The following is a 27,746-nucleotide window of genomic DNA, read 5'->3' on the forward strand; positions in this document are numbered from 1 at the left end:
CCCATTTCTGACTGCAAACCTGTTAATTGCTCCAATAAAGATATCTGTACAAGCAATTTCATCCTACAGCACACTCTACAAGAATACTTTGATCAATTTTTCAATGCCCCACGCATTATTGCTTGCTAATAAATAAGAAACAAGTGAACTAAGAAGAATACCTGATATTGGATATATTTCACAGGTATAGACCCTCAGTAACCTCAGACAGCAAGTACCCACAAAACGCAACCTTTCTAGATCCAAAAGAGTAGCAGTATATTGGAATCCTTTCAGTCCACGAAGTTCTTCAACTCCTAGCACCAGCGTTGTCCAGCTCCAGTGAAGAATGCTCAATAAAGACTCAAAGCATTCCTATTTTAAAGGATATGGAAGGAAGACAGGTTTTGTATTAAAAAGAAAAGAAAACAACAAGAAGTGAACTTTCTGCAGCACGATGAACATGAGCTGACAGTATGCTGAACATAAGCCAACAGTGTGCCCAGGTGGCCAAGAGGGCTAATGGCATCCTGGCCTGCCTTAGAAATAGTGTTGCCAGCAGGAGCAGGGAGGTAATCATCCCCCTGTACTCAGCACTGGTGAGGCTGCACCTCAACTACTGTGTTCAGTTTTGGATCCGTCACTACAAAAAAGACATTGAGGTCCTGGAACGTGTCCAGAGAAGGGCAACGAAACTGGTGAGGGGTCTGGAGCGCAGGTCTTATGAGGAGTGGCTGAGGGAGCTTGGAATGTTTAGTCTGGAGAAGAGGAGGCTCAGAGGAGACCTCATTGCACTCTACAACTTCCTGAAGGGAGGCTGTGATGAGGGATTTGGCCTCTTCTCCCGGAGAAAAAACAGGACCCGAGGAAATGGCCGCAAGCTGTACCAGAAGAGTTTAAGATTAGACATAAGAAAAAACTTTTTCTCTCAGAGAGTGTTGGGCACTGGAATGGCCTGCCCAGGCAGGTGTTAGAGTCGCCGTCCCCGGCACTGGCAGTGTTCAAGAGGCAGCTGTTCAATGAGGAGCTATGAGATATGGTTTAGTTTGTGGTAGCAGTGGTAATGAGAAGACGGTTGGACTAGGTGATCTTACAGGTCCTTTCCAACCTTGTGATTCTATGATTCTACAATAATAAGACGAAAAGCAAAAATTATCTTTATCCAGGTTTGTGACTACAAACATCTACCATACAAGACATAAAATCAACTTGAGAACAAGAAGCCAGAGGAAGCAGAGAATACTTCATAATCATAGCTTCATAATCATAGAATGGTTTGGGTTGGAAAGGACCTTTGAGATCATCTAGTTCCAACCCTTCTGCTAGAGATAGGGACACCTCCCTCTAGACCAGGTTGCTCAAAGTTCCATCTAGCCCAGCCTTGAATGCTTCCACAGGGATGGGGCATTCGCAGCCTCACTGAGCAACCTGTTCCAGTGTCTCATCACCCTCACAGTGAAGAATTTCTTTCTAATTTCTAGTCTAAATATACCCTCTTCCAGTTTAAAGCCATTTCCTCTTGTTCTGTTGCTCTGAATTAAATTTTACTTGTTTAATCTGCACTGAATCATTGCAGATCAGTCAATGCCTATCTTAGCTTAGGCTTAACTTTAAGTCTGAAATCTTCAGAAAAAGTAAAAGCAAATCAACAATTAAACAAAAATAAAACACTGAAGTTCTTTATATTTCTGTATCCATATCTGTCATGATAAGTAAACAGAAAAAAAATCATAAATTACTTCCACATGTACACTTTCAGTTTTGTTAAGCATGAGTTGAAACGCAGGAAACAGAGAATTTTTGATAATACTCACCACTGAAACAGTTCTGGCAAAAGATCTCTTTAAAATATGAACAGGTTCACTGGTTTGCTGTTTTCCTTTGGATGCACTGCCATCGCTTGTTGGTAGCCTGGAAGAACAATTTGCAAATTGACCTGAATTCTGCACCAAGCTTTGTTCTTTGTATTTATGAAGTAGAATAATAATGGAAGAGAAGTTTAAAAGAATTATCTACAAATGTTCAATTTCAGTGTAATCTCCTCTAGACCTTCACCTTTTTAGAACAAAAAAATCAACTATCGGTTCAACTAGGAAAACTGTGACAACTGAGAATCAAGTTGAAGGCCCATGTGAAATGCATGAAATTATATATTGTACTTCTTCAGACAATATTTTTAGAACCACAAATGCCATTTCTCACAGAATGCTAGGTTTTAGTATGTGTAGGCTGCATATTCATTTTTATGTTGAGACATCTATGCATAACAGGCACTAAGAATTAAACTCAAAACTTTGTCTATGAGTATTTGTGGAGCGAAATAACAGTTCACATCTCCTGAAGGCAGATGGAAGTTTGTGCATATTTTATCCCTCCAACTTAGCTCAAACTGCAATCTAGAAAGACAAAACTTTATGTACCATAGGGAGGGAATGAAATATACTTTTTTCTTCAGGAGGGAAATCAACTTTTTATGTGAGTAGATAGTAAAAGCACAATGCAGTATGATTCTAAACTAAAAGAGGGAAGATTTAAATTAGGTGTCAGGGAAATTTTTCACTGAGAGTGTGGTGAGGCACTGGCACAGGCTGCCCAGAGAAGTTGTGGATGCTCCTTCCCTGAAGATATTCAAGGCCACATTGAATGGGGCCCTGGGCAGTCTAATCTAGTGCATGATTTAGTGATTGGCAATCCTGCCCACAACATGAATGTTGGAACTAGAGATATCTTTGAGGTTCATTTTAACACAAGCTGCTCTTAGATTCTTCAAAACCAAAGAACAAAGAGGCAGCAAAGAAGTACAAACATCTAAAAAACTCTCATTTTTAATAAGAAAGTTTTTTCTCTCTGGATATTATAGCATCCCTGAATTGAATTTATTTTTAATTCTGAAGTGTACAGGATCTTGTTTGGAATCACTAAAACAATAAAGGCAGCACATGTTAATGCAGCACCAATCCTCTCATGCCACTTGTAACTCTTCAGCCATGGCCTTCCCTCAGAGGGCTCAAAATTTGCCTGTCTTTGGTTACAGCTGTCTCTCATAGAAATTAACCAACTGATTAATAGTTTGTGCAAGGGCTTTATGTGCATTAGTCAAAAAGAAACATTCCTTTGGAAAGAGAGGCACTGACTGATATAGAGCATTCATTTGGAAAAGTGAACTGCTCTGATAGGGAGCCTTGGAAAGGACACAGTGAAAAAAGACACAGCAAGAGAACTGTATATGTTTATGGTCCTGTGACTTTAAATGTATAAGGATATATACATTTATATTTGTATCACATCATATTTGAGGAAATCTGAAAAATAAATTAATACAGTGAAAGAGTTCTTGCATTTTAAATCCAGCTTATATAATATTCATCACCAGAAGAATAAATTTATGGAAACTAAGAGTAAAGCATTGCAATTTTTGCTTTTCTGTTTCATGGAAGTAGTGCATGTGAAAAACTGTTGTCATGGTTCTATGGTTTTTTTTTGTTGTTGTTTGTTTGTTTTTATTTTGGGTTTCAGTATTCCACATCAAAACATCATGTAGTGTACGGGGTATTAAAGTGTTAATGCCCCAATCCCAGGTACCTATCCCTGTACATTACAGAAGTCACGGGATCTGGCCCTTCCGGGTGGGGGCGCTCTCCCTTGCTCCCTTGCAGTGGGTGCTGGAGGGTGCTTTCCTAGCCGTTCCAAGCTTTTCAGGTTTGAATCGGTCCTGGGAACTCTCTCTCTCTCATCTTGTCTGATTTATTAATCCCAATTTCAATTAAATTGTACTACACTTTGTTATCTTGTATTCCGATATTATAGTAAAATAAGTTTTCCTCCATAGATTGTTGCCGCTTTCTTTTCCTCCCTTCCTTCTTTCCCATTTCTGTGGGACTGGGGTGGGGGGGGAGGGCAGAAGCCTGTCGCCCCTGTCACGGACATAGATTGATCTAGTCAACTCCGTGACAGATTTTTGGCGCCCAATGTGGGGCTCGCTACTTTTTAGCTTTTAGAACGAATCTCTTTTTTCTCTCTGCTCTTAGAGAGCTTCGTTAGGGAGCATTATCAGTAGTTCAGGTTTCTGTGCTGGAAAACCTGACCTTGAAAGATTAGGCGTACTGCCAGTGTTCTGGGATATTTGTAAACTTTGAGCACTACTTAGTCTGGGTAGTGCCTTTTTTTTCTTTTTTTTTCCTTTTTTTTCCCCTCCTCTTGTTGGCTTCAATTCATTAACCCCTTTTTAGCAAGCACCAGCAATGAACCCACTCGTTATCCTGGGGGTGCTGGGTAAAGGATTAAAAGCAATGGTGTTACTCACAACCTACTGGCCAATAATCCATCTCACAGTTATGTGTTGTGGAATTGCATTCATATATAACTACCTAAGGGCACTGATGGAGACACCTATGTTTTACCTATTTGCAATGTGGTATGATTTGAATTTTGACATTTACATCCCAGAAGGAATGGCTAATTTCACAAACAACTACATCCCAAATGGAGTAGCTAATTTTACAAACAACATGATGTTCAGACCAGTCTCCGGGTTTTCTTCTTGGTTTGTCAAACGTTTTTCGAATCTTGAATTAATACTCATGTTGTTGTTCGTGTCATCAATTCTCCTGAATGTATTCCTAAGCATTCGTAGTAAGGAGTCTCCTCCAAAACTAGAGAATGATGACTGACAGGGAATATGGAGAGGTTTAGGAAAGGTTTTAGAAGCATGGGGACCCACAGTGTCATGGGATTTTACTCTTGAGCACCTGTGGGATCCTGAGAAACTAAGCCAGTATTTGAGTCAGGGACTATGCGGCTTACATAAATCTAAGGAGGTACAACTTATTTGGGGTTTGGCTTGTGCTTACCATGACCTATATAATACCATTCTGGAGAGAGAGAGTTTCCGAGCTGAGGTTCAAGCCAAAGGGGAAAATCCCCAAGTCAAATCTAATCAATCACAGGAGACACCAGTAACAATACCAGTTGCTCCTGTGGAGGGCAAGAAATGGAAACGAGTGTCTTCGCGTCTTGAACGAAAAAGAGAAGAAGAGGAGGAGGAGGTGGAGGAAGATCCAGGCGAGGGGCCCTCCACAGAACTACCACCATCGCGAAAGGCAAAAGGGAAAACTAAGAGACGTGCAGAAGAGAGTGATGAAGAGGAAGTCTCTATTAACTACTCGCCGGCCTCTAAAGATGACTGAAATCCAAGGTTCAAGAAAGGAGTTTACACGGCGCCTGAATGAAGCTCTTGTTTCCTGGTTGGTTTGCTGTTGGGACAGTGGGGCCCATAGCTTGTCTCTGGATGGTAATGAAGCTCGCCAACTAGGTGCCATTGCCAGAGATCCAGCTATTGATAGAGGAATTAGTCGATGTTTGGATGAGGCTGCCTCCCTCTGGGAACGAGTGTTAATAGCCATGAAGGAAAAATATCCCTTCAAAAATGGCTTGAAGATTGCGATGAGAAAATGGGATACAGTTGAAAAGGGTATCCAGTATTTGAGGGAAATAGGCATGGTGGAAATGTTGTATGACCCTAACTTTGTTCCTAACCACCCACACCAAAACCATGACCCTGAAAAAGTGAGGACAACGCCTGAGATATGGCAACAACAGCACCGGACAAATATGCTGCGACACTAATGTCAGCGTGTGACAGATACAACGAACAACAAGGAACGCCTTTAGTTTATGAATTAATTGTTACGCTCCAAAACTACGAACAATTGCTGTCCCCAATTCATGCTGCCGTGGTGGCTGCTATTTCAAAAATGACGGAGCAAGTGTCTCAACTGATTAACCGTGACAAACCTGTAGCAGTATCAGAGACGCTTGATGAAGATCAGGATAATCAAATGAGTCTAGTGAAGGAGGTGAAGGAGATGATGAAATTTATGCGAGCCCACCTAACTAAAGACGATGAACCTTCCTTCTCACGTGCACCATCAAAAATCTCAGCTGTTAGAGGCAAACGCTCTCCGGCTCAAATAAGGGATAATACACCGCAAATTGCCTTATGGTATTACCTACGTGACCATGGAGAAAACATGAGGAAGTGGCACCGTGAACCTACTCCTGTACTACGAGCCCAGGTGAAAGAATTACAAAGCAGATCAACCACCAGTGCAGTTGCTCCAGTTACCACAGGTAATGAATAGAGGGGCCCTGCACTCAGTCGGGGGGGGGGGGGAAGGGATAATAGAGTATATTGGACTGTGTGGATTCGATGGCCTGGCACATCAGAACCACTGAAATATAAGGCACTGGTGGACACTGGTGCACAGTGCACTCTGATGCCCTCGAGTCATGAAGGGACAGAATCAATCCATATTTCTGGAGTGACTGGGGGCTCTCAAGAATTGACTGTGTTGGAGGCTGAGATAAGCCTCACTGGTAAGAACTGGCAAAAACATCCTATTGTGACGGGCCCAGGGGCTCCATGTATTCTAGGTATTGATTATCTCAGAAGGGGGCATTTCAAGGATCCTAAGGGGTATTGATGGGCCTTTGGAATAGCTGCTGTGGACACAGACAACATTAAGCAGCTGTCTGTTTTGCCTGGCCTGTCAGAAGATCCGTCTGTTGTGGGGCTGCTGTGAGTAAAAGAGCAACAGGTACCGACTGCTACAAAAATGGACATAGATTGATCTGGTCAACTCCGTGACAACTGTTTAACAGTATTCCACTCTAAAATTAATCCTACTAAGTGAAATACTTTCCAATTAGAAAAAAAAAAAGGAATGTTAGATGAAATGAGGCTCTAAGAACTACGAGATTTCATTAAAGCCATTTGTTTCCTAATCAAAGTCTCAGAACACAATATATAAAAATTAAAAAAATATATTAAAAAAATAGAAATTAATGAAAAGCTATGAACAGATGTTGCTATAGTAATGGACTTACTACTCTTCTTTGAAACTGTTTCCCCTAAATTTTGAGGTACTTATCCTCTTAACTTTACACAATAATAATGTGATGAAACATGCTTAACAAGGCAACTGTTCACAAAACATGTTGATGAATTGTTCTAAATAGAGGTCAAAACATTACCTGTACAGTAACTGTGGGATCTGCCCTGCATTAACATCTGTACCATTATTTGATTTCTTGGAACTTTTAAATTGAAAGACAACACTGAAAGAGGAAAAAACAGAGAAAACAATCATTCAAGTAATATGAGATCTCTCTTCAGAATTAAGAAATACAGAAAAAAAAAATACCCATCATCTGTAGTAATAGAGGCCTGTCCATGAGATCCACAGTCACTGCTAGGTCCTGACACTCTTGCCCAGGCTACATACCACCAGCCAGCTTGTAGTAGTACTGGTTCATCAAACATCATTGCATATTTCTCTCTAAGAAGTAAATTTAAAGAAAAGATGTATCTGAATTAGTTTATAGATTAATCTTTAACAAATTATATTCTATTTATAAGAGAAAAATCAAGAAGTTTTTAATCTTAGGTATCTACTTACATTTGACATTTAACAGTATTTTGTTGAAAAACATAGTAAATTTTATTTTTTGTTTGTTTTAAATTCAGAAGGAATTGCAAATTCTTAAGTCTAGCATAGTCTGCATAGTCTCACATTTTTACACAATCAGTTATTAAATGTACAATTCACTTTGAAAGATAAGGTTAATTTAAAATGTACAATAACCTAATTAAATTTATTACATAATACTATAAGTAACATATTCATTATAAATTTAAAATTCATTTTCAGAAAATTACATGTAAATTTTTTGTTAAATGGCAAGAATTTAGGCATAGATTCTCAGATACTGCTTGTGAACATTTAAGAAAGTATTAAGACGTCTATTTAGGGGATCTTGGATTAGGGATTATTTACAGATAGTAAATTAGTTACGGATTATTTCAGTGGTAAATTCTTTCATATCTGGGAATGTAAATGCAGGCTAAACAAAAGTCAACCCATTCCATAAGCATAAAACCTTTAAAGCAATAACTTCTTCTTTCCAAATAAGCTGAAGCACCCCAACCCCTCTCGCTCGGTTATAATAATTTTATACTGCAGAAAGTTTAATGATAAATTGTTAAATACAAATACCCATTTGCATCCTTCTAATATGAGTATGTAAAAAAGCTGTTGCAACTTTTTATTTCAGTGAGGTATTTGGCATTTTGCTACTTATAATTAAGCAAAAAAAGTGTGTTGGTTAAAGTTTTAGTTTCTGGGCTGTAAGTGCTAATAAAATTGATCATCTCAGCCAACATTTAAATGATTTTTAAAAGTGTTTGAGGGAAAAATGAATAATCAAATAGGTAAAAGTAAGTAAAGAAACATCTTACCTAGCAGCACAGTCATATGCTAAGACATCTGTTTCAGCAAGAAGGTCACCATCAGTCTCATGGTCTCCCCCATCTGGACCCAATTCAAACAACTGGAATAACAGTAGAGTAACAAGAAAAAAAAAAAAATATATATATATATATATATATATATATATATATCAGCTGTTAGAAAGCTAACAATATGCCACTTACTTCTTGTCATTCTGTAAACTGCGTACTACTACCTTTTTCCCTTCCCAAAAGCAATTGCTAGTTTCTATCACTGATAAGCAAATTCGCAACTAGAACTCATGATTTTGTAATGACATGAACTATAAAAAAACAGCAATTTACACTGCCTTCCCAGCCTTATGCCTATATATATTCTGATATAAGATGTAGAAAATCCCTAAATCTTGCAGACAGGCTGAATACACTGCATCTAAAAAAGGCAAAAAAAAAAAAAAAAAGTAAGCTTTTTAGCATGACATGTACCGGAGATACATACAACTCCTCTGGAAAGGGGTAAATTGAGTATTATTAAGTCAATAATCCCATAAACTGCCCATGGGTATGACAAAAAAAAAAAAAAAAAAAAAAAAAAACACCAAAAACCTTTTACAAAAGAACACGGGCTTCTTACCCAGTCAAAAAACACTTCTACAAGTTGAATAGTTTTGAGAAATTCTCACAGTACATGCCTGACTTCTCCTTTAAGCCCCTATTTTTAAAATGCAATTAACTGTTTTAGGACTGGATCTTATCTTGGCCATAAGCTAATCCTAGACAACAAGAAAAAAATTGACAAATAATACACGACTGGTCTGACAGGGTTACTACCTTTAGTATTTAAACATTAGTATAGTGACCAACTTTCTTTGCTTTCCTTAGTCATTTGCAATTCTCAGTGATTGTATTAGAGTAAACACAGATTAGAATAAATTACAATTATTTATTTCAGACCTCCAGTTGTCTTATGCACATTAGTGCTAACCACACACCAAACAAACACCTAAAACAAACTGCAGCCCTATCAACTGAAAACAGAAAACTCAATAATCTGCTAAATGACAAATAAATGATAACACTAAGATGTTTCTTATATACAGACTTTACATAAATCTCATACAGCTATTATCTCTTGTCTTTAAAACATTTTTCAAGGCATTTCTGAAATTCTTATTAAATGCAGCAGCATTTATCAGAAATAAGATCTCTCCACTTATCACACTATCTTTACAAGAATTTCTTTATTCAAAGACAGATTTATTTAGTTATTTAAATCAGTACACATGCTCCAGCCTTAACCATCTTTGTATGTCACAAATAAACATAAACTAAGCATGCTACTTCAACTTCCTCTCAACTGAAAAATCCCAGCTGAGATCAGTCTGAGAAGGAAATGGCAAAGAAATGGAGAGAAGCAACAGTTCAGCTGGTGCCGAAGGAAATCCAGCTACTAAAAAAGCATTATTTTGTTTCTGAGAGGCAGCATCCTGACACAGGATGAGTTTCTAGTCAGACAACACAAAATTTCTGCAAATTTTGTGCGCACAGATCACAGAACCATTCTACCTACAGCCGTATCAGCTCCTGGTACCAATAAGATGGCATAGCATTTAGTGAAGGTAAGAACAAGCCAGATCTTGACAATTAAAAATAGTAATTCAGAGTTCTCTACCTCATCCACCTGACTTGCTTAAATTTCATTCCTTCTCATTAAGAAGCCTGGTTCCAGTTGTATAAATAATGCTTTTAATATACAGTAAAGCACTAATTCATTAAGAAATAAAATGAATGATGTTTTCAGGTGGGATTTCTAAAGTTATGAGACAAAAAAATTGTTTAAAAAAACCCCCAAACCTTACCTTTATTTTAGCAGTGTATTCACCCCTTCCTCCAAAAAGACCAAGACCACCTAACAAAATATCTGTATCAGCACAGAAACGGATAGCTTCTACTGAGTGGGCTGAATAACCCCAGCCACCTCCATGACCTGAAGAAATAAATAAATAAATAAATAAATAAATAAACATATAGTTAGCCTGTCATAATTTTTTATTTCACAAGCTTGATTAATTTATGCTATAAAATGTTATTGTGTACATACTTTCAAATCTGTTAACAACACTATAGTCTTCTTTAGAATAAACTTTCATTACTGCTTGAGTCTCTTCTTCTGTATTTGCTATACCCATTTTTAAGTCCTGCATAGCAGCCAAAGTATCAAGACAACCTACAAGAAAGCAAAACCAAGAAATGCTCAAAACTTATTACTGCTGATTGCAATCAGTGAAATGGAAATTAATACTAGTTAAAAAGACTAAAGCAACCTAACTCCTTTGTCCCTAAACCACACAGAGGTACTACTGCATATTATTTTCACTTCAATTAAGTTAGGAGTCAGTGCTATCAAATCTAAAAATAGTGTATAAGATTGACTTCATTCAATTTTTTCATATTCTTTTTTTAGAATAATCAAGAAACATGAATGTAGTTCTAAGTAAACTGCCAACAGCACTCTCATTTTTTAATTACTTGTTTTACTTTTACTTCCCATATTACCCAGGAAGAGTTGATGTAGTAACATAATAATGGGAAGATTTGAGAGCCCTCATAAAAAGCTTATTTTACACATGGCTACCTAAGAGACCTTATTCTGACTCAAACACAAATAATGCTGTCCTAACACAATTCACTACAACCACTGAGCAAGAAATGTAAAATCATTTTCAAAGCTATGCTTTGAAGCATTACATATGTCGCAGGTGGTCGACTTACACATGACCACTGCAGGATTATTTTTCATTTTGGTAGGCTTTTTTAGATTACAAAAAGAATTTACATTACTCTTAGTATCTTGCTGTACAAAGCTGCAAAAAGTAAATTCTAATAACAAATATTCAATTTATTTAATAACTGCATATTTAAGGGTGCATTTTTTCCTATATTTTGAAGACTGCAAATTAACCAAACAATATTGACTTTTTACTGTAACATCCAAGTATTTACATAGGAAGATTTCTAATTTTGTTCTCCTTACTTCTAGTAGTGATTTCCATCAGAACTATAAAATCATCTAACACCATTAAGATGGCAAAAAATAATTCTTTTCATTAAAATTAATAAATGTTAGGCTGATGATAAGTGTTAAGAGCAATGACGAAAGATTAAAAAAAAAAAAAAAAAGAAGAATTGACCCTATCGAAGTAAAAAAGCTGCTGGATTACAATTCATTTACACGTTAAGTAATGTGTCCCTTTTATCTAAGCTTTTGACTTATCAACTATAAATGTGTACCTAGAATGTGCAAAGCTGCATGAGATCTGGTGGTTAGAGCTTTGGAACATGTTGGCAGAGCAAGTTCTGGACTCAAAATACTACACCGGGATTGCATGTCTGGAGCTGAGGGAAGTCTGGAATCCGCAACTACGGCATTGTAGCTCCACAGTTCCCTAGCATTTGGCCGAAACCTGGAGTAAGACAAAACAGTAAAATCTACTTAAAAACTAACTGATAATTGAATTTTATAACCTATTTAACGTGAAATGTAGATCTACTTGTACAAACTCCTAAAAGTGAACATCATTACATCAAATACATATAAACTTTACTAGTTTAACACACCAGCAAATGGAGAGACCTAAAATTCTTACTGTACTTTAAGACAAACAATCATATTATGGGTTTACAGATATCAAAATATAGACATTTTTCAATCCTCATAAATATTAAAATGGTATAGTCTATTAAGCAGCATGAATTACTAGCAAAGAACTTTAGACATAGTGGCAGATGTGCCCAAGAATGATAAAAGTAACAACTACAAAGGTACTCTCTTTAAGTAAGTTTTAAAAGATCTTGAGAAATACAAAATATTTTGGCCTTTTTAAATGGATAACATCACACTCCAAGTTTATACAGGATTATTGAAAATGGCAGCATAAACAAGAGAATACAAAGACTTTTCATACTACAGATTAACATGCAAAAAATGACATCCTTGATATCAGTATGTAAAAGGAAAAAGCAGAAGACATGGCTGATGTATGAGAGGAAAATACATTTTCACTTGTTACATTGCACCTAAAATGCAAAAAGAACTAAGATGGTATAAGCAACCGAGAAGGAAAAAGTCATAAAGATGTCAGAGGACACCATGTATTCTTGCACCTGGGTCGAGGCAACCCCCATTACTGATGCAAACTGAGGGATGAAAGGATTGAGTGCAGCCCTGCCAAAAAAGACCTGAGGCTACTGGGGGATGGGAAGCAAGGCATGAACCGGCTCTGTGCCCTCGCAGCCCAGAAAGTCATCTGTATCCGGGGCTGTACCAAAAGAAGCGTGGCCAGCAGGTTGAGGGAGGTGATCCTGCTCCTCTACTCTGTGCTGGTGAGGCCTCACCTGGAATACTGTGTCCAGGTATAGAGTCCTACGTACATGAGAGACATAGACCTGTTGGAACATGTCCAAAGTAAAGCCACAAAAAGGATCCATGGAATGGAACACTTCTCCTGTGATGACAGGCTGAAAGAGCTGGGGCTGTTCAGCCTAGAGAAGAGAAGGCTGTGAGGTGACCTGATAGTGGCCTTTCAGTATGTAAAGGGAAACTAGAGGAAAGAAGGGGACAGACTCTTTAGCAGTGTCTGTGGTGACTGAACAAGTGTAAATGGTTTCAAGCTCAAACAGGGTAGATCTAGGGTAGATGTAAGGAAAAAAATCTTTTAAAGTGAGGGTGGTGAGGCACTGGAACGGGTTACCTAGTGATGTGGTTGATGCCCTGTCCCTGGAGATTTTAAAGGCAAGGCTGAATCAGGCCCTGAGCAGCCTAATCTAGCTGTGGTGTCCTTCCTCACTGCAGGGGGGTTAAACCAGATGGCCTTCAGAGGTCTCTTCCAACTCAAAGGATTCTATGATTCTATGATTATTCAGGATTTAAATAATTAAGCAATATGTAACTTTATAGACATATACAGATGCATATAAAGCCATGAAATGATTTACTCTTTTCAATCACAATATTAACTTAAAAAAATACAGAACTGTGAAAAAAATCTTTAAAATTTATGCAGTCAAGAATGCTGTCTCTGTACAGAGAAAGTGTCCCCTTAATTTAAATCAGCATGAAAAAAATGGCTAGTAGTAATGGTAAATATATCAAATATTTTATCACTAATGAATATACTTATTAATGTCCCCTCTTTTGATTGCTTTAGTATTCTCTATTAAACAAGCATGGAATCTAACACAGAAATAAGTCTGCAGACTAACTAGAGACTTCAAGAGTCTATTCTTCACTTCAGTTAAGTCCCTAAGTCTTAGATTCAATTCTGAAGTCCCCAAATTTTTGCAAGATCTCAATCCACAAGGATTGAGAACAACACCTCAATCCACAATTACCCATAATTTCATCTTTAAGTTACTTTCTTATAGTGTGAAATGTAAATTTGAGCTTCATCCAATATAATTTTACGTAAAGCTGCGTGGTATCACCTGCCTTTTTCTTCCCTGAAACATCCTGTCTTTCCCATGGCAAGGAATAACTCCAGCATTCACAAACCAATCTTTCATTCCATGACCAAGAGTCGTTACGGAAAATGAGTGCTACTCTTCCTTATTTCAAATCTGAGCATAATTTAAGTAAGAATGGGTGCATAGATCATGAATCTCAGACACTCCTGGGAATGTGCACAATACAGGACTACAGTCATTTGGGAAACTTCACAGGTACTGAAGAATTATGCCTAGCAAATATGCATGCTTCAGTGTGAAGTGGCAATTAAACTATCATGTCTTGATCTTGGATAAAGACATCCAAAGTAGAATGCAGGTAGCCTACAGACACAATTTAAAGATCTTTTAAAGACATAAATCTACATGACAATATCTTCTCCAGATAGATAGTGCAGACTAGCTTGTTCCCTGCTTTCCTCCAACTTTAAGAGACTATTCTGTCTTGCCCAAGTTTTCCAGTGATACTTGAATGAAAATGATTCAAAAAAGAACAGAAATTGAAAAATTAAAATAATAATTTCTTTTGGGTTTAGTTGAACATATCATCCAAAAAAAGTTAAATAAGATGCATGAAAGAGTAAAAATTGCTTTTTGTTTACTAGGTAAATGAATATCATCAAATTTCCAACCTTCCAAAACACTTTTTAAAGCACTTTTTAAAGACTTTTAGAGCTATAATCCACACTTGCCTCCAAATAACATCATAGACAGGATCCAGACACACACCAGAACCTTGAAGGTCTTCCTGCTCAGAATCATTGAATGTTTTGCAACTGCCATCTACTTTGTTTATCAGAAGACATTTAAAAGGAGGAGGTTCTGATATTGAAGCTGGTACCAAACCTGGATCAGGAAGCAAAAGGAAAAAAAAGAAAAAAAGACTCGACTAATTGCATGTCATTTTCTGTGCACAAAGCATTAACACACATAGTAGTGAAGAAGAAACACTTCTAACAGCAAAAAAATGAAACCACAGTAAGATTGCAAGAAAATCCATGAAGTACAAAAAAAATCCACAGATTTTTGTGCTCTTTTTTCTAATAAAATTAATTACCTAAAGGAGCTAGCATTACCATTTGCATTATATGTAGAAGGTAAAAATATTTTAATTCCCTTAATTCACTTTTTCAGCTTGTTACTCCTCTATTGTTTGCATGACTGAATATGATCTTTCTCCAAAAATTCTGTAATTGTAATAAAATATTCTAGGAGAGTTCTTGCCTATTATATGCCTGCTTGCAAATATCTCTGATGTAGCAAGCACATGAGAATTAATGAGAGCTTCATCAATCCGGAGGAAAGTCTGGTCTCCACTTGCTCCAATCCATGTTGCTTTGCGTCCATATTTAGAACCAATATTAGGCATAGGTGCTGGTTTCGCATTCCAGTAGGGCATATCCAGAATTGGTCTACCAAGCTGACCTTTCTATAGAGAAAGAGAGAATGCAAAAATTAGTACTTAATAGTGAGTCTCAAAGATGAACAAGTTAGACAGCTTCAGCACAAAAACTGTAAGCCATCTGGAAGAGAGAGTTTACTGAAAAAGCACCTTCAGAAAATGATGTCTACTCTAAGAAAACCTCTATACATTTAAACAGAAGTTTTTGACAAATGCTTTCCTCCCTTTTCAGTTAGGTTTTTCAATTATTTAATGAGAACATAATCAATTAAGACCAGAAGTTTTGTCCACTTTTTTAAAATTACGTGTTATTTTTGAAGAGAATGTACTATTTACCTAAGAAACATCAGAAATTTATCAAAGTCAAACAGAGAATGAAAAATAACTTCTGTTATGCTAAATGTATGTAATGCAGCTTGTAGTCATAGAATGGCTTGGGTTGGAATGATAAAGATCATCCAGCTCGAATCTTCCTGCTGTAGGCAAGGATGCCACAAACTAGATCAGGCTGCCCAGGGCCCCATTCATTCTGGCCTTGAGCGAGGGATGGGGCACCCACAGCTCCTCTGAGCAACCTGTTCCAGCACCTCAACACTTTCTAATGAATATATATGCTTTGACACATATTACTCATGCTCTTTTTTCTGCTTATTTGCATGTCAAATGAATACAGTCTTAAATAGTATGTTCATTTTCAGTAAATATTTCTATAATAAAATGAATGTACTGATACTATTGTTGATCCTTCTAAGTAGCTGTACTTGTAAAGCCCAACTTTTTCATCTGTACATGTCTTATTTCTACTGATGCTTACCTTCAGTCATAACTAAAACCAAATTAATAAATAAAACATTGAAACAGAATTATTTTCAAAACCATTTCTTGAAAATCTCAGTATTGAAAAAAATTATATTTTGCTTTCATTTCTCTCAATTTTTGCCTATTTAGAAATTGTTTATCAATTTTTCACTTGAAACAGGCACTGTGTGCTATAAGAGAATACATCAAACTATACATAAGCAAAATTAGTGAAGATATTTACAAGTAATGGGCTTGAGCTTCTCTGACTTTATAAGGCTTTCAGTGAACTTTCAAGCACTGCAGCAGAAAGAGCAGACATAGAACAAGTAGTCTAAATATGGCATCAAAGCTTGAGAAAACTTGTCCATCTTATGAAGCAACTCAATTTTAAATACCAACAGTCTATAGAATATTAAAATATCAGTAATAACTTGCACCATGCTCTTCAAATCACATCAACATTAGAAGCCCCATTTTCAAGTATGAGACGTAAATTAAAAAACATGCAGCATCCATGAGTTGTTCTGTGTTTGCATTATAAGCAAACAATTTTGAAAGGTCTTTGAACAATACATTGATCATAAGCTTATTTCCAAAAGTAAACATTATTATTTCCTTACTGAGAAACTTCCAAATGTGAAAACCTGGCCATCCATTAAGAGAATAGCTGTATGGTTGCTTCCAGCAGTAACTTGTGTACTAGGACCTGGTAATGCTTGCACCAAAGTAGGACATCCCCTATATCAAAATAAATTGATTTTGTTTCAATACATAATTACTCAACATTTAGTATATTAGTATTACTAGGATTTCACTAACTAAAATATATTCACTGTGTTTACACACCATATGGTACCAATATCAAGCAATAAATTACTTATTAAATGAACAGGATCTCAAAAAATGTATCAGATATTTGAGTCTATGCCCTCTTGATACAAGGAATCAGATCAGGTACCCTTTTCAATTAAACATAGGAATAAAAATAGTTAATCTATATTATTGTAGGATTACATTAATACTACTGTGGTTACAGTAATATGCGCATACAGACATATAAAATATACAGCAATGAATTGTAGCATTAAGCAAATTCTGTAGTGAGGATATGATATTGGTTAAGCACTTAACAAAACTGATTTATGAAGCAATCAAAGCCACGTGTGGCTGGTACTCTAGTACAGTTATCAGAAGCAGTACTAATATGGCCCTCCTGAGGTAGAGAATTACAAAGCAAAGAGAAAGTCTACCCACCTCCAGCAACTTTTTAATGGAGAGTAAGTCATTAAAAAACTGCTCTTCATCAAATTCATAGACTTGAGAAAGAACAATCCTCTCCAAACTGTTTTGCAGAAGAAAGATCTGGACAAGTCTACTATTTATGCCTCTCAAATATGGACAGGTATAAGAAAATCAATTTCCCATTTCAATAAAATGAAGGGGAAAAAAAATCAGTAGTGCAAGCAAGAAGCAAGAAAGAAAAATAGCAGTGATTACTCAGAATAGAAATAGAAGAAGACAAAAGAATGAATTATGAGATACAACTACAATTTTTATCTAAGCTACAATAAAATGGATTCAAAGGAGCCTGGAAGAATTGTATTAAAATCTGAGACCTATAATGAATGTCTATCTACAGTAGACATCAAAAGTACTTTAGACTTAGAATGAATGTGAATTTAACAAACAAGTGACTCTGGAACAACTCCCTGTTTGGGAATCTTGGCCCTAGAGAGCAGCAGTACTGTAGTAACTTACTTCTAAGCACACATTTTCCAAAGCTAGTTTAGCTAAAATAAGAACAGGTTGTCCTGTTCTGGAATAAAAAATCATCAGCCTAGCAATTGTTTAGCAGCTGTTGTGCAAGAAGATGGGTTATCTGTGTGTTTTTCTTTTGGCTAAGATGCAGGCAAAACCAAAGTAAAGAAAGGAGGAGGAAGGAGAGGAACTGAATTCTAAGAGAAAGGAAAATGTAGACACATGGAAATGCAGAAAGTGTGTGAAGAATGGATAATGACCTGAAAGAGAGAGAATGTACCTAGAAATAATTAATTCCTTTGTGGAAAACATTGCTTGCATTGAATGGAGATGAAGAAAATGAAAAGCAGCATAGAATTTGTTAGAGGATGCACAACACAACATTTATAAACTCAGAAGACTTTGTTGGCCTAAAACCACGAGAGTTTGGATGCCAATAATACAATACACAAATACAGGGAGCTAAGTTTAGCAGCAGTAATGACAAAACATTTTAAAATCTTTGAGAAAGCTCAAAAAGACACCAAACCAGAAAAAAAATATCTAATTAAAAACAAATATAAAAGCATTCTTGTTAGAAGGAAATTCCCATGGAAGATTTTTTTAAACTTTCAAAAATGTGAATGCATTTTTTTCTCCCCTTATCACTGTAAAAGCTGTAGGTATATAACCATAAATGTGAACATAAAAGATTCAAGAGCCAGAAGCTACAAGTTTCCTTCAGCTTTCTTGCAGTACAAACCCCATGATGACTTTAAGACTCTCAGAGGGTTATGGGTAGACTGTATGAGAGACATGAAAAATTTCAAGGAATAAGAGTTGCTTCTCACTCCAAGTGCATGTTTCTGTAAATCCTATTGTAGAGATGGCCAGAAAGGTTTTTGGCCTTCTAATTTCACAATATCATATCTATTCCAATAATTAAATCCAATAATTTGCTTAGTTGCAGCAGAGCAAAAGTGAAGAAGCTATTAACATAGGCACATTTAGCATGTTATTCTTATATAGCCCTTCTATTAAGACAGCTCAGCTTTTGAAATGATGTATCTACAATGGAAATGATCAGGAAAATTCTAAGGCAATTAACTACATCAAAAATACAGTAAAACTGCAGAACATTAATAATTTTCTCTTCATAGAAGGAGGAAATAACTGGTAAAATACAGTAACTAGACTTAAGTCACTTACACAGAGTTTAGAATCTGTGATACAACTGAGTATTTTCCTATCCCATGGAAACTCAACAGAGAACATCTGCATGTAGACAATTAGGAGTGTGGGAGACCTTTGTCAAGAGTTTTGACAAGTAGGCTTTCTACATTTGAGAATTATTCTTCTCAGATGGTGATGAAAAATGTGGTTCTGGATACAATACAGGCAATGACACAGGCAAACTCAACTATATACACTGCAACCTGAGAGAGATCTCTTAGGGTAACATCAGATTGCTGAGTGAAAAAACAGCAGATACCCATACCTCAAGTAACTCAAGATTTCACAGAACACCGAAATACAATTCTAGCTACCCACACAGAAACCCTCCTCTGTCCTGAAGGGTAAGCATTTCTGGCAGCAGATTTGGTTCTGAAAATACATCCCACATTAGCTGTTTGAATGATTGCTGTCCACGGCACTTGCCCAGCCAGAGCTGGCTGTGAAGTGCAATAGAGTTTCACTTGGGGTTGCTGACCGTGGTGCTGTAAATTCAGGTTCTCCGTGGGCTGTTACTGTGCAGTGTGTCAAAGGAAAACAGAAAAACTCAATTACAGGCAGAGTTGGACAGTGCAGGGGTAAGAAGGTGGAGACTTTCAGATTTTAGACATAACTGAATGTTAGTGGAAATATGTAAATAAGACCTGCACGCCACCACTGAAGCAAATTAATCAGACAAGGCACTTAGAAATAGAGCCTTATGCAACATGTTCTGAAAATATTAATAGGGCATAACCTTTACACTTTGTCTATAAACAGAACATAGATGGCAGTCCATGGAAGGTATGCTCAATTAATTCTGCCTTTTTATTATTGACCCTTTGGAAACAAAGATATACAAGTACTGTCCTACTTCAGTGGTCTTATTACTGGAATTTTACTTCCATGTCATGTGTTTGTTAAAGTAGTGCTGAAATCAACAGCTGGAATAAGAAACGCAGGCAAAGTTTGAACAGTAAGCTTTAAGTCAGTGCTTCTTGAAAGAAGCAGAAACAAGAAACAACCCCTCTGCTTACCCAAATACAAGATGTACTATTGTTTGTACCAAGAGTAGATATCGCAAAGTGTTTCTTGCTTCCATTGAGCTTCTATTCACCCACTTAGTAACTACTTTGAAGAGGGAATAAGAAGAGGCTATTAAATTCTTCATGGAGTGAATATCTCATCAACACCTACTGCTCAGATCTTTACAACAGAAAGTCTACTCAAATTAGTTTAATAACCCTAGTATGCTGATATGGAAAAAATGGTCTCCCAGGAACCAGATCATTTGCATCTGTAAGTGATCCATCTGTGAATGACGCAAGTTTTAGTTGGAGAAAAAAAACTAACACTACCTTGTGCATGCTGCTTACTCCTCCATACTATTTCTAGTAATAGTTCAGTAATTCAGTTGCAGTAATAAGTTTATTGAGAACCATGTCATGCTGCTCATCTGCTTTTTTTGTTGGCTTGTGAACATACAAAATTGTCTGAAATCTTTCTAGGGCATGTAATATGCCTCATTCTTACTTAAGTGGCAGGAAGAATTTGTAGTGTTTACCACAGCCTAAAGCAGGAGTTCAGAATCATCTTAATAAAGAGAAAGATATGTCTGGACACGTGTGCAGAATTCAAAACAGTTAAACATTTACAAGACTCACTACTTAATCTTTATGCTACAAATCAGAAGTTTCTGAAAGGATACGTCATCAGTTGCTGCCCAGAAACTTACATCATTACATTATCTGGTAATGAAGATGGCTGACTCAGATGAAAATGACAACTGCTGCAAGTGTCCTGTCAGTTCTTGTTTCTGGGGGCGCCATATATTAGCTAAGCTATCTATATTGTATGTCCTCATTTTTTTTTCCCTTTTTTTCCCTCTCCTGGAAACACAGTAGATGATCAGTTCTTTGATTCAGAAGACGATGGTCTTCCTGAGGTCAATACAGGCAATGTGACACACTGCATGACTGACATAACACTGACCTGGCTGGAGCTGGCCATCTGAGCACCAGTGCGTCCCAACTGAGGTGGAACTCTGCATAAGGATTCCCTGTTTCCTTTTCTGAATCCCTTACTGTGAGGACAGAGGAGTGATCTCTACTTAAAAGCTGGAAAAAGAAGTACATCAATGAGGAAATCATCATCTGAATGATGGTGCTAGACAGCAATATAGTACTTATAGCCAGTTCTCATGCATAGGACATATGCCCAGTTTCTTCAAGGCTTTTTTCAGACACTGTCTGGGATATCCTGTAGAATGATACAAAGCTCAGTGCCAAGCTGCTTGTACCTTCTCAGCTTCTAGAAAAGGTCAGGTACTATCCTCTGACATAGGATGTTTCACGTTCTCTTCTAGGATTTCATCTAGAAAAACATCCAGTTTCCACCTAGTTTCTGTCTAAATAAGCAGCAAATGTGATGTTTACTGCATGGAATTCTAATAAATAGGGCAGATAGTCCTGATATCCTCAAAAAAATCCAAGTGACTTCATCAGTCGGAAATGGGACATAATTATCAGTAGAAATGCCGCTTATTATTATATCTCTTTATCTTTAAAAGAGCATCTAACCTTATTCTAGTAATGACTTGAAGTGCGTACTAAAGTAGCTGTAGCCTCAAGTATGCATGAATTTTCAGGAACTAAAAAGAGTATTTATTTGTGATATGGCTCTATCATAGTCAGAAACATAGACTGCATTCACCAATCCAATGCAGACTGAGACTAAGGGTAACAGTTTAAAGAATACCAATAGGCACAGCAACCAATGCAAAGTAATGTTTCCAGTAAACTTTCATCCTTCCTTCCCTCTCTACCTTTGTTTAGTGAATACAATTAAAATTTTAAGATGAAGATGATTTATCCAGAAACTTGACAAAAGAAATGATTAGGAAGTCTCAAAAGAGATTAGGAGGACAGATGTACAAGCAATTTCATCTCACTACTACAAGAGAAACAAGAGAACTGAAGACAGATCATGGATGCTGCACTCTATATGCCTTTTTCATAAGGATACTAGGCATTACTGAACAGAAACAAATCCTCAGTGATTCCTGCTATTCAAAATCTCATCTACAGAATGCATGCACGCAAAGAACAACACTTCTGAATTTCTTTTTACAGTAGTAAACTGATTGTCAACTTGTGTGAGCAGATGAGATACTAAGGGTGAGAATTCAGCTTTCCATTATAGCCACCTGTATGTAGTTGTCTGTGCTGTCGCTGTAGTCAATGGAGATCAAGTCAATATATTTTACAGTTACTGAGCATATCTGAAGTAGATAAGCAGCATCTGGTTAGTCAAATAGCGCTCAGACTCTGTTGACTTCTTTTATTTCCACTGACCACAAAAACCCACAAGTCACTATCGTGCTATAAGCATATACAAAATGCAACTGAAACTCATACATACAGACTTACTTTTGAAGATTAATTATAAACAAAAAGGAGCAACAAAAAGAATAAGTGAATTACTGCTAGTAAAGTAAGAGAAGCATATTAATCTAAGTTTACGATATTTTCCAGACATAATGAAACCTTAAAGATATTTCAATGTAATTCTCTCTTGTATGCACAGATTCAAACAGAAAGAAGCATTTTAAACCCAATTATCAAAGCTACGCATACAAGCCTTCATGTATTAAACAAATTACCTGCACAGAACAACAGTATGGTTACTACTAACAGTCTATCTACCCAGAAAGTTTATGGAGAATAAATGCAAAATGGGAGTTCATAAACCTAATTTGGACAATATATGAGTTTTCCCACTTCCTAGCTAGAGAGTAACAGAAAAATTTAGCCACTCTTTAAACAGTAGCACAGCAATATGCAATCTTGTCTTGTAATCATCAGCTTACCTGGAATTAACATCACCATGTCCAAGTTGCCCATGCTGTCCATATCCAAATGTGTAAACATCACCATTCTCCATCAAAATCACTGAAAACAAACAAACAAAAACACCAGTATTTTTCAGAGATATCCACGCTAACATGCATCAATGCCAGTTAGTCTTTCTGAGCAGCACAGTTAACAATCCCTACTAAACAGGATCTTCCACAATCCACCACAGCTAGTATCACTACAGAGGTATGCAGATGTGCCATGTAGATGTTATAAAATGGCTTAAAAATTTCTATATTCCTTAAAAGCTTATATAAAATTCTATGTATGATATTCCTAGTCTCTTGCACTGTCGGAGGACAGCGTATTAGGCTAGAAAATAATACTGCAACCTTTTTCAACACCTCCACGTATATCCTCATTGAACATTAAACAGAAAGTAGTGAAAACATGTATCAGAACGTTAAAAACAAAAACAAAAACAAAAAAAACAAACAAAAAAAAACCCACAACCCCATAAATTTATTTATTTTTACCTGAATGGTGAAATCCACAACTGACTTGTACAGCTCGCAGCTCACAGTCAAAGCGAACAGCCCCTGGTGGATAGGTTGTAATTTTGCTTGCATCCTTCTCACCTCTTTCTCCACTTCCGTCTATAAACAAAACTTGTAATTATATCCTGTGTCTTCTAAAAACGTTATGTTAGAAGAAAGAATGAGAATAGTAAGCAACCACCCCCACCATTTGTAAGATATGAGAGGAACTCACAGAATATTGAAAGAAACAGCTCAAGACAAAGGATCAAAGTAGATGTGAAAGATTACAGAAACTCTACTCCTAAACAATCTGCTGCATCAAAGTTACACACATAAAAGGAAAATAACACATCCTCTAAAGCAAAAACTTCCAAAGAGCAGACAAGAACAATCAGCAAAACAGGACACTGAAGTAACTTCAGAATTTTTGCTTAATAACCATCACTTTTGTTATTCAAGGAAATAATATTATCAATTACACAGAAAGCACTGTAACTGACCATGGTAAGTATAGCCTGGTCTCATTTATTCAGTATTTGTTAACAATTTTACTTAACTCCAACCTGGCCATATAGCCCTTGTTTTACATAACTAACTCTCTGATACTATGTGATGAGTATGCCTAACAACACTGACATACCCACTACTACTATGTCTGATGCATTTCTAGACATACTGTGGTTTCTTTCATAAAGAATGAAGTGTGCTATTGGTTCCTATAGTCAAACAGTCTTGCATCAGATAAAAGTACAGAAGTGACAAATAATTGGTTTGTTTACAAGCATCTTGAAAGCCACTCTCCTTCAGAAAACAATATAAAAGTCTGCTAACAATTAGACACAGGGTCACAAAGGAAACTGGTTTCATAGTAATAGCAGAAAAAAACCAACATGACAGAAAGCACGTTCATCACCATTAAAACATCAATATCTGCAAAAAAAGCTGGCAATAAAAACTCTAAAGAAAGTGCATTTTCATATTGAAAAATATCATATGACTACAGCATACATGCACACATTAGCCAAATGAGCTAGTAAACACCTGTAACTACTGTTCTTTTGCAAAATCCTTTCAAATTAAAAAAGTTTCTCTAGAAAGAGGAGAAAAATGGATGAACATGTATAATAACTACAGCCAAGAGATTCTACTATTGATTCTGTGGTAAATTCTGACCAGCTACTGCTTCATTAAAAATTTTGATATAGGGAAACAACTGCTGCTAAAAGCATTCAAGGTGCAGTTAATTTGTAATTCCCAAACTGTTTCCTAAAGAATTATTAGTGGAAATGCGAACAATGAGCACTACACTACTTAAAAACTTGCCATATTTTACTTAAAATATAACCCAGTTTATATATATATATTGCCAATGATTCATCCAAAGTAATTTCAGCATATTAAAAAAAAAAAAGTTTTAACGAATCCTACTATTCTTAAAAAGAAAAAAGAAGTCATGACTGTGCACAGAAGTTCCACATATTTTGCATCTGCAAAGAAACTGCACACACGGGTATTAATACTTTTAAGGAACTAGCTCTCACAGAGTAGTAGTAACTTTTTATGCCTATTTTTGTATTAAACGCTATATGCCTATAAATCCAGGGACAATTCTAAGGGCTAATACTGCCACCAGAAAAACGTGTTTAGTAAGCAACCTACTTACTGCCTCCTCGTTTCACACCACGTTTTCAAACAGGAACAGTGCAAAGTGAAAAGTTCTTGGAGTTTATCTGTGGCACCTTCTCTCTCCTCCTGCTATCACTGATGACAATAATAACTATAAGCTCCTGTGCAAATACACTTGAACAGTCATTTGCCAGGAATGCACACAGCCAATAAGCATGTGATGGGACAGCATGTGCTTCCTTCAATGAAACTAGCTAGACACACTGCATGTTTCCTATAACATGGTAGTATTAAATACTGTTGTGCAAGATTTAGAGAAAATAACATATTTTGTATCTCCTTATCAAAGAAATACATTTATTTTAAAGGATAAAGATACACTGAGTAGGCATTTTTGAGTTCCAAAGGAGAATCTTCTCCACTATGAAACTTACTCAGAAGTTCTCTTGGCTAATATTACTATTACAAAAAAAAAAAAAAAGCATAACCTCCCAGTATATTTCGGGAATTAAGAAAAGTCATCCCTCTCAGAAGGGTAAAAAAATAATAATCAAGTCCACTGAATTCCTGATTGGTAGCTACAGAGGTTGAGTGAAAACTAGTATGTAGAATCTCAAGTGCATGACATTTCTGAAACTGTGTTAATAAACTTGCACTCTAATTACAAATTAAATAAAAATTCCATTCTGAATTTTTGCACCACTACTGGCACAAATTTTGTTAGGTGTTTTTCTCCAGTAAGTGTTCAAACTACTACATCCTTATCCCTAAACTGTTAAAAAATAAATTACAGTGAAATTTTCTTCAACAATTTTATATCAGCGTTTACAAAATCATTTATACATAACTTTTTCCATCCATAGTAGTTCAGCTCCTTCTAGCACTACCCTTTTGACAGTATTTGTTTTTGTTTTCATATGTCTTTAGAATTGTGTATATGTACATACATTCAAATTTCTAAATATTTTTATTTATTTAAGTATCACTGCTCCCAAATACAGGGAAAAAAAGGAGAATTTGCTACAAACCTCAACTGACTCGAGAAACTCACTTCAACTTCCACTCAACATACAGACTTCTGAAAACTATAATTTATCCTTTGTTACTTAAGATTCCCAAAGATGAAGTCTCAAGAGTCTGGAGAGACAGAGTGGGAAGTATTGTGGTTTAACCACAGCACTCAGAGCCACACAACCATTTGCTCACCCCCTCCCTACCGGAAAGGGATAAGGGAAAGAACTGAAAACAAAACAGAACTTGTGGGTTGAGATAAAAACTATTTACTATGACAGAAGAGGAAGAAGGAACTGCCTGCCACCAGATGCTCTGCCAGCAACGCACCATCTCACCCCCTGTTTACTGACATCCAGTCAATCCTCGAGCAGCAGACAGCTCAGGCCAACAGCCCACATCTTTACAGCCTTTCACATGGTGTCAGTGGTATGGAACAACCCTTGGACTAACTCATCCACCTGTCCTGGCTCCACCCCATCCCCTGCCCTGTGCCATCACGGCAGCAGCCCTTCCCTGCCAACTGGCCCAGCCTGGCTCAGTGCACCCATCACTCAGCAATAACTAAACATCAGTGAGCTATCAGTACTGTTTCAGCTGAAACAAGGACAAGAAGTCACTACCTTGTTGAAAAATGAGAATGAAGGACAAGCAGATTCTTAGTTTCAAAGTATTCCATGATTACCAAAGAATATGGTATCTACTCCTTCTAGCTGAATTAGTGATGGAGATGCAGAAACAGATCAGAAAGTTTATGATGATGCTTAATATACAGTTTTGGTAATAAGAAAAATTTTGATACAAATACTCTAAAAATGTGAAATGAGTAGATGGCAATGGCAAGTTTTCCATAAAATAAGTGAATTCATGATGAATCACAGAATCATAGAATGGCTTGAATTGGAAGGGACCTCAAGGATCATCAAGTTCAAACACCCCTGCCACAGGCAGGGCCACCAACCTCCAGATCTAGTAGTAGATCAGGCTGTCTAGGGTCCCATCCAACCTTGAACACCTCCAGAGATGGGGCATCCACAGCCTCTCATGGCAGCCCTTCCCAGCACCTCACCACTCTCTCTGAATAACTTCCCCCTGACATCCAATCTAAACCTTCACTCCTTCATCTTAAAATCATTCCTACTGGTCTTATCACTATCTACCTGAGTAAAAAGTTGATTTCTCTCCTTTTTATAATCTCCTTTTAAACACTGGAAAGCTGGAATGAGGTCTCACAGTCCTTCTCAGGGCTGAACAAGCCCAGCTCCATCAGCCTGCCTTTGTGGGGAAGTGCTCCAAATCTCTGATCATCCTCATGGCCCTCCTCTAGACTCTCTCCAACAACTCTACATCTTTTGTGTACTGGGGGCTCCAGACTTGGACACAGTACTCCAGATGGGGCCTCACGAGGGCAGAGTAGAGAGGGACAATCACCTCCCTGCTCTTGCTGGCCATCTCTCTTCTAATGGAGCCCAGGATATCATTTGGCCTTCCAAGCTGCAAGAGCACACTGCTGGTTCATGTTCAGTTTTTCACCCACCAGGGCCCACAGGTACTTCTCCACAGGACAATGAAACTATATAAATTGTTAAGAGAGCATTTCAAAAGAGTTCCCCAAAGAAAAGCCATTTAAACTTGGTAATATACCAATGTACAAGATCCAAATTAGGCCACAATTGTCAGCCCTGAAGCAGCTGTTCACGTTCAATTTTAAATAAATATCATTAAGGAAAAGTTCTACAGCTGCAGACTGGGAAGCAGGAATAGGCAATTTTAGTACTGTGCTCTTCAGTACCATC

The 27,746-nt window shown here is 36.9% G+C and overlaps 1 protein-coding gene across 1 annotated transcript in view; it reads right to left on the reverse strand.

Annotated features, from left to right (window-relative positions):
- The window catches only part of MYCBP2 (MYC binding protein 2), a gene marked incomplete at both ends in the record, with an annotated part of 201,920 nt that overhangs the window by 98,769 nt on the left and 75,405 nt on the right, over positions 1 to 27,746 (reverse strand). The window contains 13 exons of the mRNA XM_079534526.1: positions 162 to 354; positions 1,794 to 1,890; positions 7,012 to 7,095; positions 7,182 to 7,316; positions 8,276 to 8,367; positions 10,126 to 10,253; positions 10,368 to 10,493; positions 11,558 to 11,730; positions 14,455 to 14,614; positions 14,993 to 15,197; positions 16,592 to 16,709; positions 22,789 to 22,870; positions 23,311 to 23,430. Of these exons, the coding sequence (XP_079390652.1) occupies positions 162 to 354; positions 1,794 to 1,890; positions 7,012 to 7,095; positions 7,182 to 7,316; positions 8,276 to 8,367; positions 10,126 to 10,253; positions 10,368 to 10,493; positions 11,558 to 11,730; positions 14,455 to 14,614; positions 14,993 to 15,197; positions 16,592 to 16,709; positions 22,789 to 22,870; positions 23,311 to 23,430 (1,713 nt within the window). The remainder of the gene's footprint in view (positions 1 to 161; positions 355 to 1,793; positions 1,891 to 7,011; positions 7,096 to 7,181; positions 7,317 to 8,275; positions 8,368 to 10,125; positions 10,254 to 10,367; positions 10,494 to 11,557; positions 11,731 to 14,454; positions 14,615 to 14,992; positions 15,198 to 16,591; positions 16,710 to 22,788; positions 22,871 to 23,310; positions 23,431 to 27,746) is intronic.

This window comes from Tetrao urogallus, assembly GCF_951394365.1.
Source record: "Tetrao urogallus genome assembly, chromosome: 1".
Lineage (NCBI taxonomy): Eukaryota > Metazoa > Chordata > Aves > Galliformes > Phasianidae > Tetrao > Tetrao urogallus.